Source organism: Rhynchophorus ferrugineus, unplaced genomic scaffold (genome assembly GCF_030347505.1).
Source record: "Rhynchophorus ferrugineus isolate W39M unplaced genomic scaffold, kcgeb_rfMv2 rfM9, whole genome shotgun sequence".
Classification (NCBI taxonomy): Eukaryota; Metazoa; Arthropoda; class Insecta; order Coleoptera; family Curculionidae; genus Rhynchophorus; species Rhynchophorus ferrugineus.
Window position 1 is genome coordinate 2,041,421 of NW_027472588.1, and position 20,700 is coordinate 2,062,120.

Sequence of the window (20,700 nt, forward strand, 5' to 3'; positions counted from 1 at the left end):
ATCCAATGCTAACAAATAAATGAATAAACTAAGAAGCATTTGCACAACAGCTGAGTAATCTCATACAAGTGAACGTGCCACTCGAGACAGCTGAAAAATTAATATTCAGTCCCAAAAAAATTGATAAAATGATAGTTGAAAACGAAAATTACGGCAGCATAAAACACCTGAAAATAAAAATAAACAGTATAACATAAGCAATGAAAATGGAGAAAAATAGAACACTAAAATGGCAAATAAACTGAATGACTGATCTATTTCTAAGATAGCTAGAAAGTATATATGCTCGCATACCGATTGTACAACTCAAACAAACATAAGTATATGAAAAGTGTATTTCAAAAAATGAGATGATTTCTGTTGACCTAAAAAAATTATAAATTATAAAGTAATTTGACATGAATTCTCGTTTCTTTGGTATCAAAATATATATATTTTAAAACCTTTATCTGATAATTTCATATTAATCATCATATTAATCTGAGAAGTTAAAAAGAACGGTATTTTTTTCATATTTATATAGTCGTAAAAATTTGCAATTTTTAGTCATTTTCAAGTTTTTTGTTGTCATTTGCGCCCAAATATCTATGTATTAATGAAAATTACTGGGACTATCAAGAGTTTTACGTTGAACTGAATGGTAATATAACTGCTTTTCCAAAAAAATTGGTGAATTTTTCTTTATATCACATATCTTTAAAAACTATGAATTTTAAAGTAATTTAACATTGATTTTCGTTTCTTTCACCTCAAAATACATATATTTTGAGAATATCACATGAATCTTAATGGTAAAAATTATATAGTCTATTCAAAGTTTTTTTGTACATACGTCATCAAGATGTTTAATGTATTGTCTGCCGCAATTTGTAAATTCGCTTTAGAATCAGACAATATTTTGTTTCTCATTTTATTCTAATTAAAAAAAGACACAATGGTGTGTGAGTAGTTCGAACACGTAAACTAATGAGCCTGTCAAAGTGGCCCGGTTGTCAAAATTCTTGAAATCAATAGTGATAAGAGGTTATAACTCTAACCTATAAACTATTATGACTGTGTAATTAACTGTACTTTTTTAAAGTACTATAATGTTAAAATAAATTATATTTGATAACACTTTTGTTCAATTATTTTATTTAGATTAGAATTTTGTTGTATATCAAAGCCAAACTAAACTAAAACTAAGAGTTAATGAGGCAACATTGCGACGTTTTGATGACACAAATATAAATGGCGTATGTACAAAATGACTTTGAATAGACTATAAGTAATATTTCCTTATATATAGTTGTTGTAAAAATTTGTGGATTAACCATTTTTAAATTTGTTTCTCTTATTAACTTCCAAATAATCAAATGTTAATGAAAATTAAAGGGATTATCAAGAATTTGACTTTGAACAGAATGGTAGGAAAAATGTACTTTTAAAAAATTGGTAGATTTCTGTCTATGTCGCATGTTTTAAAAGTAATTTAACGTGGATATTAATTTTTTCAGCTCAAAATACATATATTTCGAGAATTTCATTTCTCTTTCTACATATACAGTCGTGGAAATTTGCGATTGATTGCCATTTTTATGATATTTGCTATCACTTGCGTCCAAATAGTCATATTGGGCCTCATATAATAGCCGAATTGAAAGGGCAACGCTCAAGAAGTTTCCGGACATCTTGATATTCTCAATTTACTCTATGATATAGTTTACATAACGTTACATGCTCTTCAAAATCTAAATTAATGGTCTCGTGTTGTTAGAGGTTCGAGTTTAAAAAGTCTTTTATAGGGTTACAGCGGCTACTGGGGTATACGGCCGTGTTACGACCACGTGGTGTTCGAATGTTCCCAACGAGGAAACGATCATAACTCAATTCGCGGTAAATCTATTGTACTACAGTTGTTTTGAAAGTTGTCGGACGATCGGAAATATTCGCGCGCCTTGACTCATTCGCTCTCCGAGAAGCGGGAACACACACCGCGTCCGAAAACGAGCAACAAAAACCCGCGACCGTCATTGACATTAGCGCCGAAATTTATTCGCGATCGGCTCTTTTGACTGATGCGACTGACACTGTTATTAAACTATTAATTGGCATCGGCACCCCGAAATAAAAAAGCCGCGATGAGTTATAACCGTCTGCGAAACGCCACGATAACATCGACGATGGGAACGGTCCGTTTTTTCTCTTTCCTTCGCTTTCGAAAAAATGCGACGCGAATTTTATCTGTGCGATGCGCCGCGATGGCCCGCCACCGAAACGGGATCATCATCAATCATAGCCGAGGCTGACGTCACCGAGACACGCAACAGGCCGACGGTCCGCCCCCGCTGGCCGGCAACCCGTATCGCACGACTGTCGCATGGGCGGTTGCGTGATCGCGTCCCGTTTGAACCCTATACAGCAACAATCGCCCCGTTAATAGCTTGTACAAATGCAAGACGTCCGACTTTATTTAACTTGTAATTGTGAAGTAATCGATACCTTCACTAACTAATAAAATGATCTACTTCAGTCTTAACTTTACGAGTTGCAATTAATATGTATAGTATTTGCATTTTTAAATTAACAATATTCAATTACAATTCAAAAAGTAACTTCAATTTTTTTTGCGTTTTTCAAACTGAATTTATTTACACAAAATTAAATTCCAATCTTATGTAGATGGTTCAGAATTGTTTTTTCGTCTAGGTTCAGTTCAGCAATAATGTTGCGAGATAAAATATATTACTATAATACGAGTCTACAATCTACAAAGGCTGCGCTGCATTTCCCTTTTTTGGAAGTACAAAAGCAAACTATCATGAAAATGATTTCCATTTTTTATCACGATACTGCGCCTTCATAGGCCTCTTACTCCACCTACCGTATTATCCAAATGTTGCTCCGTTCACATACTAGGATAAATCACACATGCCTTGTTAAAGCACTATGTCATTAATTAGAGTAATTTGCTAATTGCATCTCAAGACGTGAATTCCATATGTTCATACAATATCCAATAAAATCATTGATATGTTCCAAAATTAAATATAATAAAGACATTCTGCTGTTGAGGATGGGATCAAGCAGTTTGATCACAAACGCCTTCGGAAGCTCAGGAACAAGAAGCTCATGGAGAAAACGATAAAACACTAATACTGCTTAGCATGTTGAAGTAGTATATCTTCTATTCAGGAACTATAAGGAACTTCTATCCAGGTTTTGTTCTCATAATAACCTATAGTTTTTTTACTAAATTTCGACGAAACCTCATCTGTGATCTTTAAGTTTTGTTTTTCCTCTTTGCCCTCTGTTTCTCGTTATGCGAGCTCAATTCAGTTCAGTTCAGCTCGACCAGAAAGAAAGAACTGAAGATATGAGATAAAATTAGAGTCTCCTTGTTATCAACTAGGACTCATCTGGACTGACCTAATACTGCTCATCCCAGTCTTATCCAGCGTGATTCTGGCGAGGTTAGAATGATTTTTTCTGTCAGATTTTGCGCTCCTTCCTTATGAACAATCACAATTATAAATAACCACAAGCAATAAAGTATAAAATTACAACCATACCCCAGCAGGATTCGAATCCTATCATACCTTTTAGCCAGTACGTCGGCCATGCCGACCATGTTAGAAATATTAATTCTATTATAGATTTAAATCCCCAAAACTTTCAAGAACAACGTGCCAAAGAAGACACAAAACGCAAAACATCGAAATACTCTAAAATGCTATTTAGGTCATTGAAATTCATCCCGCGAAGGCCGAATGAACAAAATCGACCCGGCAGAATCTCTAGTGGCCTTTCGACGAAATAATTGAAAAAACACAATTATAAAAAGACCTGTAGCTCGTTTGGATCCACTGCAGTAACCGAATTCGCGCGGCGGAAAGAATGCGAAAAAGGCGGAAAACAAAATTAGCGTGTGACCAATCGAGTCCCCCCACCCCTCCGACGCCGCGTACAACGCGAGCCGCCCCCGCCGCCGCCGCCACCCCCGTTCGGCAGGTAAGTTTCGACGGGGAGTTTTTAAAAGTTCACTTAACTGCTGTCGGCGACTTGAAAAGGGTACGCGCGGTGGCGGATGGTGGAGCTGCGGCCCCGAAATTGAGAGGTCAATTTCCATTAGATGGCGAATTAAAATTGTATCCGCCGAGCGACAACGGCCATGCCCGCCCCAATGGAAATGTCTTGTAGGATTGAAGGTAAATTTTATCCGGTTTGTTTTCACGCACCTTCGCCAAATTCGACACGATAATGACACTCGTTGCATTATAAACTGCTTCTTATTATTGTTTTATAGCTTTCCAACGTTTATACACATTTTTGTAGGCTAACTATAAAATCGTGCATTAGAATTAACTTTTAAAAGCTATTAATTGTTGCTAGAATGTTTTATTTTTCTTTGGTTTCACTATCTAGTAATTTTGTCTTAATAATGTTATTCAAGTATTGAATCCAAACTGATTTTAATTTAATTAAGCTACCCCGCCTTGAAAGATTTTTGTCTCTTCTATCTCTGAACAGTAGAATGTTGTCAAGTAATTTTAACATCTCGACGTTCTTATATTCACGCAAACTCAGATTATTATATTAATTAAGTTACAGTTTAAATTTGTTTCATGTTAAATAAGAAACTTCGTATGTGCACAAATTTATTTTCCCTTTTTCTAATGTATCATCATCATCGCTCATTTTTTTCATATATCAGAACATTGTACGAACACAGTTATTATATTATCTCAAAAAAGTATCGCAAATTGACAATAAAATATAAATTATTAAAATATTGAATTTTGGAAAGAGAAAAAGCTCACTCAAAAATTCAATTACAATAACAGTATGTTAGATGGTGAGCTGTCACCATTTCTTTCGTTTGTTAACTTTATGAGAAGACATTGATAGAAGACCAGAGCAAGGCAACCGCATCTCGGGATTTGTTTTCATTATTCCATTATCACTACAGTATTGAGTCAGCACTGACTGTATGTCCAGATTCATAGACGCCATTGAAATACTTGTCATTCTATCAATTTCTCTTATGTACGTTTTCCCACGCCCATAAGGGATTTTGTACAGTCCTGCTGTTTGACTTGGAACTCTTCAAAAACTGCCTTGGCCTTTTATTGCTTAGACATTTCCCTTTCTATAGTATTTGAGCTTATTGTATTAGTCCTTTGGTGGATTTTTTTATTTATACTTCGTAAGCTATATCCTTTCTTCCATCCAGATGACTAAGATTATTTCATTATTTAAAGCATCATTCCGTTTTGAGCAGCGTTCACAAAGTACTGCTACATTCTTTGTAACATACAGTATGAAACTATGTTTATTCTGCTTGAACTTCTTTAAACAGCGTACAAGTCATTGACGCTATGTTGTTACTTGTTCAACAACACTTTACACCTTTCCAGAACTATTTTATGAACCTTTTAAAGTTTTCCGGGGTAAAAACACTAATTAGTTCATAGTTAGTTCAAGAAAACATAAACAGTTAATTTTTTCATTTTTTTAAAAATAGTTTAACAAAAGTTTTTCTACTAAAATAACTATATTAATATTGACCCATTTTGTATTTGTATTTCTAATTGTAATTTACCGCTAAAGCCATTTAGAGGAATTATTTATTACAAAAAGGCTTTTTTAAATAAATATTTGTCTTATTGTATTTTCTATCTATTATTATTATTATAGTAACGAGAATCGAAAGAAATTAAAACTGAAATAGTCTATATTAAATTTTAATTTTATATTATCACGATATACTTCCCGATATCGAACAAACTGTAATAATCATCCAATAAAGATAATGATTTTCGCATGGCGAATAATGAAGGAGACACTACAAAAATGGGCCCTCCTTCTTTGGGGGGGAAATGGGACAATTTCGATTAAAAGTCGCGCTGAAAATAGCGGTATAAAAATAGAAAAAATTCTATTTACTAACTTTTCCAATAACATTATAAATACGGCACGCCTAATCTGCCTATTTTTATCACCATCGCAATTCCGAAATGATATATTATGCCTCATAAATAAAACATATACAGAGACTCCCTGCGATCGAACTAGTATGTTCGTGTTTTTCATCCTACCAGCTATCAGCAACAATTTTATTGTCCTAATGGCAATAATATTTTATTTGTTTTATTTATAGACTGGATATCAATATCGTATATGTGTTCACCATTGGAGATTAATCTTCATTGTCTGCTCGTTAACATTGAATTTATTTTAAGATTCTAACAACTTTTATCACATTTAAAGTTCAGAAAACTAATATGTGAATACTATTACGACATTCAACTTATCTCGCCTGAAACAACTTAAGAACTGTCTGAACGACTGGAAGATCATGGATATAAATGTATTTCCACAAACAACTTTGTGTCGTTTTCGTGGTAAAACCTCTCAAGTCTCTTTTGCAGCCACTTTTACACCATTAAGAGGGTTTTGCAGAGACCGAAACAAATAGTGGTCGCGTGGGGCAACGTTTGAAGAAGTCGAATTGAAAGAATTACTGGATAAAAATCTAACACAAATTCAAAATCAATTGGCAAAAAAGTTGAATGTGAGTTCTTTCGAAGGCATGAAAGGTACCCATTTCTGCACTGAATAGTAACGGGTGATGAAAAATGAATTTATATTGAAAATTCTAAGCGAAAAAACCATATCATCTTGCGAAGCCGATGCCCATTGGCTGAAAGCCCAATCGCAAATCGCGACCAAGTTGGTGTCGTATATTACGAACTGTTGAAACCCGGAGAAACAGTTAATATTGATTGCTACCAACATCAAACGCTTAATTTGAACTATGCATTAATGTGCATGATAAGGTGATTTTACAGCATGGCAATATGCGAATTTAGATGGGAATCCAAGTGATTTTATTGCACCCGCCATTATATCCGGATCTAGCTTCATCTAATTATCACATTTTCGCATCAGTGGAATATGCACTTGCAAAGGAAATGAAAAAATTACTAAAGTAGTTTAGCTCACGAGAGAAACTTGTGAAATTGTAGCAATGTATGGAATGGTATCCAAACATTGACTGAGAAATGAACAAAGTGTATAGAAAATTGGCAATACTTGGAATAAATAAAACATTCTTAACATTCAGTTATAAATTACCTGATTTCTTTATCAAAAAATTCCGAAAGGAATTACCACAAACCTGGTAATTTCTGTAAATACTTCACAAGTTATTTGATATTTAATTTAATACGATCTTTTAAGTTTAATAAATATGAGTTTCTTTTCAACAAAACCAAAGAGAACACATCGTTAGTAAGGTGGCGTCGTGTTTAGAGTGTTAACAAAAAATATTTAAAATTTCACCGGGCTTAGTCATGTTCTTGTCGAACTGGTTGTGCTCTCCTTCCACACTATCTGTTGTAATACATCGTGTATTCTTCACTATCCGTGTTATAAATTGACTATTCCGTGAGACATTCCCGCAAATATACTGCATCTGTTTTTCTTTCTGCGTACTTTCCGAAATATTCCCATGGCTTGAATGGAATCCGCAATGGTGTATCGGTATTTGTCCTCCGCCCCCGCACGTCACCCGATTGTTTGCCGCCTTCGACAGTTCAAAGAATAGTTTTTCACCCCGGTTTTATTATATTAAGGGCACAAAGGCATGCAGGTGGTGCTGTGAGCGATTGCTTACCGCATTGGCGTAGGGCATTGTGTTACTTGTCCGTCGAAGATGAAACAAAAACATATTTCTATTGAAGTCAACTATTGAGGCATACAACGATGGATTCGGGATGGACCTATGACCTTGCCTATTTGCATGATTCTAATATAGGCGCTTCCCTTTTATTACTTATCTTTCGTAAAGGCTACTCTACCATTTATATGATTAATTTTACTATGAAATATGCAATAAAACTCAATTTTATAGGATATACTTTATATATTAAATATCCGATAACAGTATGTATAGACTGTGACAAAAATATTCTTTCTAAACAAAATATGAATCATTAGAAATGTATTGTTCTACACCTTACCTAATACAATCAACTTTTCATTTTATTACTTCAACTTATTAGATTAAATATCAGTGGGATAGTAAAAAAAATGGTGGGACAACATTGACTATAGTTTCACGAAGTTGTAATACACTCTTAATTTGTTCTGAATATTTAACAGATAATTACAGATTTACATTTTCAAACAAATATCTGAAAGTTTTTACTTAGATTCATGATAAAACTAATTAACGCTCTAGCTGTCCTTCTACTAAAGCAACACTGTGACCAAAAGCTAACAGTAAGACATAAAAATTGTCTTGTCGTTCCTTGTAGATTCCTCTCAGAATAGCAGGGTTTACGGATGTAACTGAGAATCTGTTCATTGAATACTAGATTTTATTAGCATAAAAATATGTATAATATAGTTGGTATTTAGTATCAACTAAATATACATATAATATAATTATTGTTATATCCAAATCTCTCAATATTGCCATTAAATTTGAAATAATTTTTTTAAATTATATATTCAAATTAAATTACAATTCCTTGTTCAAACTTCCGGCAAATAATATTCATTTAACATAATATAATCACGAATCCCTAGTAAATTTATCGCATAGTTAGCGTAAAGTTTAATGAGAAACTACAAGACAACCAACGAGTCAGCACCAGTAGTTCTTCGGGCAAATAAAAGAAGCGAAGAATTACAATTTATTTATTGTATCAGAGACCGCGAGCTTTTCATTTGAAATGCCCCTATACAGAACATTATTTCTCCTTTTATTACCGATTTTATTTATGGTTCTGCAAAATACGTCACCCGCCATTACGACTTATGGCGGTGTAACATGCAAAAATGTGTGTCTGAATAAATTTTAAAACAAAAAAACACTCACATAAAGCAAAACCGCAAAAAGGCGCATAAAATCTGAATTAATTCGCGCGATAATCCCATATTATTGTTTCCCTATATTTCTTATACAACTTGTAACGCATCTTCTAATCTTTTTCATTCAGCCACGGACTGATATGAAGTGTACGGCAATCAAACTGACCAATCGAAAAGAGTACCAAGCCAAATCAACTGGGGATTACTTGAAATCGGACATCAACGATGTTTATACTACCAAAGGATATCATGGGTAAGGAAGAACACACTATCATTACTACATCATTTTATCACAAGAACACAATAATGAATCATCACTATCTATCATATACATTATCTACGGATGATGCCATCTTACACTAGCTAGATGACATCTTCAACTATTTAAAGGAAATCATCTTATTTCCAATTATATATGTTCATTTTGTAAGTTTATACTCTTAATCTCTGTTATGTGGGACTATTTTATTTGACCAAAGACCACAGAGTATAACAGTATATCCAAAAACATAAAATGGTTCCTAAAAATAACGAAGGCGTCATTGGTGATACGTATTACATATATAGAATAATCAAGATTGTGACTAAGTTTTAGAAAGAAAAACAAATTTGACCAAAGATGTAAAATTTTAACCCAAAACTTTTCCTTCAGATACATTTCTCATTGACCCAACATTTTTTAAAAGAGATATGAAGTTCTCTCTTCACATATATATAGATTGAATGAGCTCCAAATTTCAAACTCACGTTTCTAGTTAAAACCAATTTTTGATGTTCCAGATACTCTTACAAACTTACACGCATAAAACCAACATCGCCGAAAAACCCGACCAACTCACAACTTTCCATAACCACCCTAACTATTCCGGAAGATCTCTCCCCAAAACCGGAAAACCAACCTAAACGTTGGACTCAAAAAACACCGAGGCTTACGAAAGGAAAAGACGCGAAGACCACAAAGAATATCTTCGATGAGGATTACAGTATCTCCTACCGCATCGATGATTTACTGGATACGTCCAACGAGGAAGAGAAAAATGTCGATGAATATTTCGTCTCGTCCGACATCGAGGAACTCATGTTGAAGTCGTCGAGAAGCGACGAGAGCGACGATCGCAGTATTCGAGTGAAAATGAAGAAGAAGAAAGATGAGGGGAGCAAGAAGAGCGGCAAGGGGAAGGTCAAGAAGACGATCCGATTTTCTTTATCGAAAGCTCCGAGTCCCGAAACCGAACAGATCATTAGGGTGGACGTAACTTCGACGGTGTCGTATGAGAGCAGTTCGGAGAGTTCGAGAGAATTATCTCCGCTGGCTTCTTGTCTGAAAACAAAAAGATTTAGAGAGGGCAAAGACTTAGACACGGAAACCGAAGATTTTATCGTCAAGTGCCGCCAGTTAGCACTGACACGGAAGAAGAAATGAACTGGCAAGACTTCAAGATTTAACAATTTTACTGTCGTCTTTTAGACACTTTTCTCGAACAATAAGCACGCATACGCTTCACTATTGTTGACAAAATAACGAATTATTATTTCTCTTTAAAATGTTTATTGACGTTTGAAAATATATTACCATAATAAATTATTAAATAATTCGTTATGTGTTTTAATTATTATAATTTTAGGCTTGTGAAAACATTTTAGTGCTTTATACAAATTTTATTCGATTAAATAATCAATATTTAGAGGATAAGTTTTTGTCAACGTTCTAAATTTAAAAATTAGAAATTTCATTATTTCTAGAATTTAAATCTACTGATATGACATATTGGTCGTTAGACTCATTTCATAAGAAATCTCTCTCATCTCATTTTATAAGACCATGACCAAAATGACGAAAAACATTTAAAACGTTCACTTTTTCTTTATGCATAGGAGAGTATTGCAGAAACAAACAACCAATATTTTGAAAAATATAGATAATTTTCGAACATTTGAGACTTGCCTAAGAGGGATGAATGAAGAAATAGAAAAGGGACAACAATTTGATGAAAAAAATCCCAAAATGACAAAAAATTTACTTAGTGTTGTAATAAAATAAACTTGTGAATGATTTGGAATGTCCTAAAAAATCAAAACTCATCGTACATTTACTTGATCAAACATTACTTTAATTACTTTTTCATGCAGTTAACATTTAGTATAAGAATATTACTATAAGAATGGTTGAAAGAGCTTTAATTAATGTAACATATAAATTAGAATAACACCAAATGTTACAGTAATTTTCAAAATGGTATTAACGGTTCAAATGGATACATTAATTGGGTGTTATCAAAAGCACCTGTCCATCACAGCTGTTCATTTTCCATCGCCTTGCCAATTTACCATTTTCCACGGACCGGTATCAGGCGGTACCACAGCCATCCCCGGCCGGCTGGCGTTAAAAACGTCGAAAAGCCCCCGCGAAGAAGAAGGAAAAAAAGCAAGCAACGAGGCAGCGTTATGTATATTTTTGTTAAGCGCCTTACATAAGGCCGGGGCGGCGAAAACAATTTTTAATTAATGTCGCAGCGTCACACCGAAGAAAAAAATCAAATTACCATCATTTCTTTGTCGTCGAAAAATTAATTCGTCCTCTTGGAAAACACTTTTTAAAATCAACGCCCGGCCCGTATAATTTAATGAAAAATTCAAAACCTATCGCCGAAAGCTCTATCGATAATTAGGAGTATAAATTAGTAACATAATTTTAGCATTAGCATCAACTTTGGCCCCTCGCTCTGTGCGGCGGTCTCGCTTTTGTGCGCGTCGCTCCTTGTTCCGCAGGCATTCTTCACCAGTCCAAACCCACCCTACCCCCGACGTCACGACATGCTCCGAACCGAACGCTCTTCTTGACACTGTGGCGAATCATTTTTCAAAACTGTTAAACATCACGACTCCCTTACCTCCCGAGTCTTTCACGTCCTTCGTTCATCTGACTCAAGGAAATTGATTTAAACTCTTTTATTTATTGAATGGCTTAAAGATCAACTCTCTAACAAACTGCTTATAAAATAATTAAAAATGGAAAGACAATTTTATGATTCTTTCGATATTTGATATAAATGAGAATTTGATTATGTTAAACCATTAGAGTAGCAGTCTCTTTAGCAGGTTGCACGATACATGACATCTTTACATCCAAGTTTGAAAATTCAAGAACAATAAGTACAAGAACTAGTCCAATTTATAACTATTGTAAAATTTGTAAATGTTCTCAAATTTCAAGCAAAGGTGACACAACTTGGAGGTATTTAACTTTCTCTTACAGGGCTATCTCCAACTGAACGTATATTTTAAAGAAACATTGAAAAAATTATAGTATATAAGGTTATAATAATATACATAATATAATATAAGGTTTTAATAATTGCACACATATTTTACATGAAATTAAATTACAAATATGATAAAGGACTGTAAAAAAAATAATCCTAAATACTATAGAGATTTTAAAACAATATTTTGTGGGTTATATTGTAAAAATATTAACATATATAGCAACGTCATTTTGGTGAAATAATATAATAGATAGATAGTCTATTTCATAGATAAGTTTTCGCTTATCTATGAAATAGATTAATAATGATTTCATTTTCTCCACGTGCTCAATGTGTCAGAAATATGGAAAAATCTGAAATCCTCATTGATAGAACAACAAAAAACGAGAATGACTCAGAATACACCGACAAAATAAGCGGATTTAACTTGCACCAAAAACTTACCAGAACATTTAAACATCAACCTCTCGATTGACCAGCCATGCCATCAATAAAAAGAGGCACATTAAAAGTGATCTCTTCGAATAAATAGAACGGACCCGAAAGCGAAAGTGAGCAAAGTTTCCGACTGCCACCCGTAGATTTTCTTCTCTTCCTGCTGCCGTTATCCTGTAAAGTTCCTGAAGGACACGAGGATAACCGAGCAAGGGCACGGCGGGATAATAAAAGGGAGTTTTACGCTTGGCCTACGTTAAAAATTCAACTGACTGTTATTTTTGATAGATGTTCCTCACTCACTCTAATGGATGCTAGTCGATTTTAACCAGATTGATTTTATCGAGTCATAATCCGTACTGCTCGTACTTTTTCAAAACTAATGTATTCCTAAATATTTTAAACACTAATCAGTGATATGTCTGCTGTTTTGGTCTGTGACCTTTCGCCATATTTTGGTAAAGCAATAGTTCTATTATTGTAGAACTGCTGCGATTTCAATCCCACCAAGCGTTTAGTATTATCCTCCTTCGTTCCTGGCTTTTGAAAGCGTTTTAAAAACTTTTCCGAACTTCAACTATAATTTTTTCCCACTTTATTCTAGTACGTATTATGCGTTTCAGCAGCAAATCAGTTTCATATTACCATCAAAACCCCATCCACAATAATGTATCGAGATTATTTTGCTATCTAGCGTTATGTAAATGATTCAAAACTCTCATAAAAATCATGTCCAGTTCCATAGCGATTCTACTTGTTTATGAGCGATTGAGATTGAAATTACCAGCATGAAAATAACTGAGCAAACCATTTGTAATAAACATAAACACCAAACAATTTCCAATAATCCTACACTGTATTTTTTCCCTTTTCGAAGTTAAAAAAGACGACAGAAACTTCCTTCCTTTCTGGACCTTCGGGAATTCTAATTTTCTGTAACATAAACCTTTATATATAAAATGTTACGTTTAAACTAATATGACTCTATAGTATGACTTCACTGGATAAGTTATTACTCTGGTACAGACTGCCTAGTAGGCAGTATTTGGATATTTTTGATTGATTCCACTTAAGTAAAAAGAAATTTAGACAATTCAGCAGTTCTTGATCCACCTCAACATCAAATCAACATGGTATGAAATGTAAAAGAAATGACGTTGAAGAAAAGTTCGAAAAAAAGCAAAATTTGTAGCGTCAAGGTGACAGTACTAAAATCTGCAGAATAATGATAGAGTATTTTACAAGAGAAGATCCAAGAAACTCCTGAAGATCTCCTGAGTCAGTAATTGATCCCTCGTAGATACAACGATCTACTACATGTTTTTTTAAAGAATTTATTAATTATAAGTAATTTTAGGGTGTGTTATATGGCTCGGTGAATGGAGGTAAAACGAAATGAAACAGTGGTGTTTACATTATGTGACGATTTACGTTATTTACTGACGATATAAAATATTAAGAAAATAAAAATAAATCAAAGGTATCGGCGCTAGGTTTACCTGTAGACGATGGTGGCACTTCTGAACTGAACTCTGATCAGTGACTGAATGATCGACAGTTCTTTTGAACACTCTCCCAGATAAAACTCTCGGGGTTGCCAGATATTCGTTATCGTGTGCAAGTTGGCACTGCTGGCACCCCGCCCCTGTTCAACATCTGGGATTATATTTCTGGATACAACGATATAGTATTCGACATGCTTCAAGCTCGCTACATAATTAATATCTACAACTTTCTTTTCAACAAAAAACTCTATTGTATTCGTTGCACTTAACCTACAGTTAGTATTATTATTAACGATATATTATAGTAATTATGTGTAGCTTAGACGAACAAACGAGTAATTTATGGAGCGAGCGGAGGCCGATGATGTCCCAGTAAAGCCGGACGGGCGTCCGAAAGAAAAAGTAAGACGGATGCGAAGACTCTCTAATAAAATAAGGATTCCGAAAAAAAGGAAAGTTATAGGGTTATAATGTTCTGTTTGGGAAAGGATATCATTTGCCTGTCATCGAGAAAATTATGGTATTAAGAAAAGTTTGTAAAAAGGGTGCGTAAAGTCCACGTTAAATGTTTTAATACATTCATGACGGGGCAGAGAGGCGCATCTCGGCCGAAACCGGACGAAAAAACCACATCGTCGTCGGCACACGGAAGTGCAACGGTAATGAAACGCTCGCCGGGGCGGTAAAAATGTTAATTTCCCCCCTCGCCAATCCGATCCCAACACGCCTATCACCGCATGGCACAATCGCTCACTGTCGCAACAATTAGAGTGGCTTTCAGCCATCTAATTTGTCGGTTATCTTCAAATTATAATTCGCCTTTATATTCGCAAACGTCGAATGTCTTGCACGACACCATATTTTCGTGCGGATTTACGCTTTTCTAGTTGTCAGGCCACAAAGCAGCGTTAACATATACCTAGTTATAATACTGCACGGCACAAGCAACAACTTCGACAACATGAAAGATCATGTCAAAATATCACCTAAATCATATTTGTTTATGTTTTTTCTCGTTTTGCTTCCTATATTGTCTGGTCCTGTCGAGTCTTGTGATTACTTCGCATATTTATACCTATAGTGATTTGTTCTATCCAGTATTGAAAGGAAATATTGTATACCTTATTATTCTCTTATTTTTGGATTGGGCAGCCCAATGATATCCTGCCAATAAATGAAGAACAAATCAAAGACAGAAACTGAAAGTGAAGGAATTTCTCACAGACTTCTTTGATGAAATTAAGCTTTTCTGGTGGTGACAATATTTGTAATTAACATGTTACGTAAACAAACAGAATTGCTAAACCTTGAATGAGAACCTTTATATAGTTTAGTAGGCCTCCTTAAAAATAGATCATATGAGATCGTTCACATGCCGAATCGATCATCGATCACCTGATTTATTTAACAATAAAGAACGCGAATCTTCGTGGTTCTAGACTGAAGATTATTTTCCATAAACAAATGTTTGACAACTTTTTTTTTAAGTCAAACTTAAATTGTACTAATTTTGTTTTATTGAGGTTATGTCAGTGTACGATATCAATCCGCTGACCGTGATTGATGAAAATCTCGTATCGACACATACAGGAACATGAATGGTATGAATCGGAGGCTGTCGGCGCAAGATGCAAATGCGATTTTTCACTTTAGCTCTTGGCTCTCGCCCCGGCGTTCAAACCGCGGCATCTGCCTGGCCAAATAATCAATCGCGATGCCCAAAAAGTAAACAAAACTAATCGGCCATGCCGAAAACTCACTCGCCCCGTCGAAATTAACTTAAACCTATCGCCCCTCCCGTCCCCCCTCGACGCCACCCCAACCCCCCGGTCCCTCGCTCACCCCATCCCCGTGGTCCGTCCCCCCGCCGCCGCCCCCGGTGTGGAGAAAATCAAATTCCTGCTACGTCAGATCCTTACGCGCGCAGGAGAATATGCAAACTGGGCCCGTCGCCGCCCCCGGAATGACCAGCGGTCGTGGCAGGCGCGGCGGGGGATGCGGGGTCGCGCGGGGGGGCCTCCGCAAGCAAAAGGGGCTGTAAACTTTCCCTTCTCAAAGATCAATACCTCGGCCGAGCGGCAGAAACGGGGCTTTCTCCCATGGTCAGTGAGCTCGGTGTGCGGGCACTGCTGGACTTTAAAGTAAGACAATGGGGGCAGTCGTGCGTTGGCCGGGCTACGCAGCGGGGACGGAGGGGCCGGGCGGGGCGAGGGGCTGCTTTTGGTGGTAGTCGGTTGAGGCGAGGGGACGAGTGCGATACGGACGAAGAAGCGTTCCTGCTTTCGGTACGCCGTGCATTCGGCAATGTCCGTGTCGGATTCTAGGCCTTTTCGTCGCTCCACATCGATATTCAAATAGAAAAAACTCGAGGAGAAATATTGCAAAACCTCTATCCGTTCCGACATTCGCCTTAAACACTTGGCATTTCATCTAAGAATAAAAAGTCTCGATGTGAATACGAGAATGCAATTATTTGACATTATTTTTTATTGGTCGCACTAAAAACTGAAAAATCTAATTAAAAAAATCTTATGCATTTAATTCTAATCATCATTCACTTATATTCATTGTAAATGTTTATTTATTTTGTTTATGTAATTAAACCTACGCGTCGATTTGTTTCATTTTTATGTAATTTGGCCCTATTTTAAACGCATATTATCTATAAATTTAATAATCAACAAATTACTGAGTTGGAATTAGTATTTTGGTTTCGTTATTACCCGTTGCTCAGTAAGTCCCGGCCCTGATATATAGATGACGTCACCTTCTAACCTTCCTAGTCCTAACCTAATTGTTTCAAAATTACAGTTGCTTTATTAAAATTAATTGTGTTGATTTCGAAATAATGTACCGTGTCAAAATTGGTTTACTACCCACCGTATAGTTCAAAAATGGTACCCATTGATTTCTGGCTGTTTGTAGATAACAAAGAAATACACCAAAAAGATATATTTAACTCAATCCATAAAGGGATTGCCAAAGTTGAAGCATATTGTGAAACAAAAATAGATTATTCTATTAAAAAGGTAAAAAATTAGGAGTGCTGGAATGACTGCATCAATCTAGAGCATTTTGAGATAAGGGTAAGGTAAATGTTGCTCAATAAGCTAGGTAGCTTAAGCAATAAGTAAGTTAGCCTGCTCTAAAAGAAAATGCATCGTAAAAAAATGCGATTTAAAGAACGTAATCAGAAAAAAGTTTTTTATTAATACTTTTTTTAGGGGGTAGATTTTATTTAATGTAAATACAAATTGTAACAATGTATTAAATATATTTTTAAAAAAAATGTTTTTTCTGTTAAATAAATGTCATTACACTACTAGGCGATATGGCGTAATCCTTTTGCGTCTCAGTGCTACTAAAGTATCATTCAAGAGTTGCAATACTTCGATATTAATATTAGAATGATTCTCATTCTCGCGATTTTCTGAGTAACAGTAGGTAGTTGAAGTTCTCGGTGTAGGTAGTCATCCTAGAGTATCTAAATGCATCTAGGACTACCTCTTAGGTATTCTGAATAATTAATATTTTATTTATGTTACTTAACATCCGGAGAATTGGATTCCGTAGGTGCCATTTTTTATATTTCTATTCCAGTTATTTTGTTTTCTTTGTAATGTGATCAAAGAAGAAATAAATAAGATAAAAAATTAAACATACATAAGTTCATTAGCGAACGATCTCCAGAGAAGGCATAAAAACAATCAGCGACAACACCACCGTTGGAAATAGAGATGGAAAAAAAGCGAGAAACAATAAAAGGGTGGATATAAATATGCGAGTGGCGAGATGGACGAGAATCACGACACAACCGAAAAAGAATAAACTCCGACCTTTTGATTGGGGACCTGGGTCCCCGTCAGAAAAGATTAATTCTTCGGACCCTCTTAAACATCGGTCAAGCAATTCCATCCCTATCAATAAAGAGATGTTTTTCTTTCTATGAGTGGTCGGAGGAGGCCGGGCAAAAAAATCGGCCCCGTCGCCCGCTCCACCATTCATTCGCCGCCGAACGCGGAATTGTAAAAGGTAATAAAGTTTTAATAGGATTTCCGGCTGCGATTCACTTTTGTTTGTTCGCATTATGACTCTCGCGATTATTATCGTCAATTTTATTTTCGACCTTCTCAATTCGGTCGACCGACTATGGACGCCGTCGACATCTCGACCGGATTTTTTTTTCGATATTTCTCCGTCATTTTTCTATTTTTCCTTCCTGTGGCTTCGAGTCATGTTCCTCTACACAAAGAACTTTTTATAATCAACCACATACTACTACTATAATTACAAATGGTTAAAAACGTATTATTTATTTTTCTATATTTATTTCGTTTTCACTATCACCACATTTCTTGTTCCAAGGATTCTCTAATTCGATGCAAGTCAATAATCCAATTAATATTTACAGCCTTTGCATAAAGAATAACACTGCTGAACAAAAAATGAACGTTTTCTTCATTTCATGCGTCAATACATATTAATTTAGGGCTAATAATAACAAGGAAAAATTAATACTAGCTCTAATTGAATGAAATGTACGTTCTAAATTGTTGAAAAATATCTGGTAGAATACAGGATCTGTGAAAATTCAAATGGTAGCTTATGAAATCACCGTATTTTGGGTTTTCTCTTACAAGAGACCCTGAGATCATACTGCAAAATACCTTCCTTACTTACCATCTCATTCTCAAAGCAGTGCCGACATTATCCTGTATTTTTCTGTTCATTATTCTGTTCTAACTGCAAATTCCTTAAACATTTTGTTTAAGGAATTGAAAGGAAAAACTTAAACACAATGTTTCGTGAATATTTATTGCATAATATTCATAAAATGTTAATCATAAAATATATATATTATATTATTTGTTATACTTTAACTTTATACACATAAATATACAAACAAATGAAAGATATATGTAAACATCCACACATTTTTGATGATTCATAAAAATGTTGTTGAAATTTTAAATAAATAAAACGATGATTTTAATAATATAATTTTTTATCGCACAGCAAATTTATTGATTAACTGGTAGGTACCACTCCGATCGATTAACTGCGTTTATCTTAATAAGATATAAAAATAATTCTGATAATATATTACGTTTAATATTTGCATGACTGTTTAGCTGCTATAGATATCTGCTTTATGATATATGAAATCTTTATGAAATTAATGTGAATGTAAATAATGCGTAAAATTAAAATATAAATAGAAATTGTAAGTTATTAAAATGTAAGTACAATAAATGAAATTAAATTTTAGATCTTATAATTACTGTTATAAATAAGAAAAAAAAGCAATAACAAATGTTTGATATATACTATCTTAGTTACAATGATACATTTGAAGAATCCAGCTTCCAGCAGGTTTTTTCCTGTGGCGCTCTCCATCTTATATGCATACATAAGCTGGGCAGCAGCTCCACAGCCTCAGTCCGTCACCTTCAGCAAGTGTCCTGCCGAAGGGGGATGGAGGGTGGGTTGTAGGCCGCCTGTAGGATCGATACAGGCCCCCCTCCGCCCCCCTGCCGCCTACACTTTACACTTCCCGCAGGACTTTCACTCTCCTTTGCGTGGACTTTCGCTAACGTCCAACGAGGTCCGACGTTTAGAATCAATCTCTAAACACGGTCATTAAGAAATGGAATAACGAATCTCTGATGGGGTCGGAAGTATTTTATAGGATTTTCCTATGTTGACAGGTTTTAATTGTCTTTTTCGGTCATCGAGAGTCGGGTTTACTTAATATTAGTCTAGATATAGTTGTTTTGTTTACAAACATTTATGTAAAATAAACTATAGATGGCTCAGGAAAATGAAGGAGAATTACAACAAAAAACAATATGGCTCTCATTGAGATATCATGACAGACAAAAAATCGAATCAATCACAAAGAAACAGACTGTAGATGTTTTCCGTGATGAACAAACACTCCAGATGTCCGATATCGCCAACATCTCCTGCTAGCCGGCAGGACCGTAGCGGTGGCAGCGGCACGAGGCGTTGCATATTCAGGTAGCAGGAGACCAGGAAACCCTTTAGATATTTGTCGAATACTTGACGTTTTAGTGGTCGTCCGTTAAGTTCTCGGTCCAGGATCGACGCTAACACGTTCAGTCGGAATCCGTCATTCGACTAGACTCGGCCGCCCAGATCACACATTGATTCTTCGTGGTCGTAGTTTAGGCAGGTTTCCCCTTCAGTCTCCACGTAAATTATGCGCAATTCCGCTTATCTAAGCATCTGCAGGACGACGTAACGTAAAGCTCCCGACGGCCCCAACTTTGAGGGGCGTCCGCAAAGGGCCGCACATAGGCTTGAAGAACGGCTCTAGAAGGTCCAATTAGTGGAGCAATTTAGGCTCGCTCCTCTCGGACCACTTACGTTTTCTTTATGGCGAAATTGCCGAAGGAATTATTGATTATCCGAGGCCGGTCGGTGCGAAGACGCCGGCCACCACCGACGAGGCTGCCGCCGCCGCCGCCGCCGTCGACGCCACCGCCACCGCCATCCGCTCGGGAGATTTTCAAATTCGACGAGTGGCCGAGAATGGAAATTCTGCCTCCCTCAGCTCTACGGCCTGCTGATGGCGGTGAAAACTCGGAACAAAGACGTCGATACATCGCCAA

The 20,700-nt window shown here is 35.7% G+C and overlaps 1 protein-coding gene across 1 annotated transcript; it reads left to right on the forward strand.

Annotated features, from left to right (window-relative positions):
• Positions 1 to 2,205: 2,205 nt before the first annotated feature.
• On the forward strand, positions 2,206 to 10,453 carry LOC143202658 (uncharacterized). Its single transcript, XM_076414315.1, has 4 exons — positions 2,206 to 2,384; positions 4,019 to 4,187; positions 8,988 to 9,112; positions 9,640 to 10,453. Exons 1-4 carry the CDS (start codon positions 2,206 to 2,208, stop codon positions 10,280 to 10,282), a joined length of 1,116 nt encoding a protein of 371 aa, XP_076270430.1. The 3' UTR covers positions 10,283 to 10,453.
• The last annotated feature ends 10,247 nt before the right edge of the window (positions 10,454 to 20,700 follow it).

Bases quoted from the DNA above. Each gene is read 5' to 3' on its own strand.
- LOC143202658 (XM_076414315.1), top strand. From the start codon at position 2,206: ATGCGACGCGAATTTTATCTGTGCGATGCGCCGCGATGGCCCGCCACC. The intron at 2,385-4,018 runs GTTTGAACCCTA...AGTTTTTAAAAG, and splicing joins CGGTTGCGTGATCGCGTCCC to TTCACTTAACTGCTGTCGGC. The intron at 9,113-9,639 runs GTAAGGAAGAAC...TTGATGTTCCAG, and splicing joins ACTACCAAAGGATATCATGG to ATACTCTTACAAACTTACAC.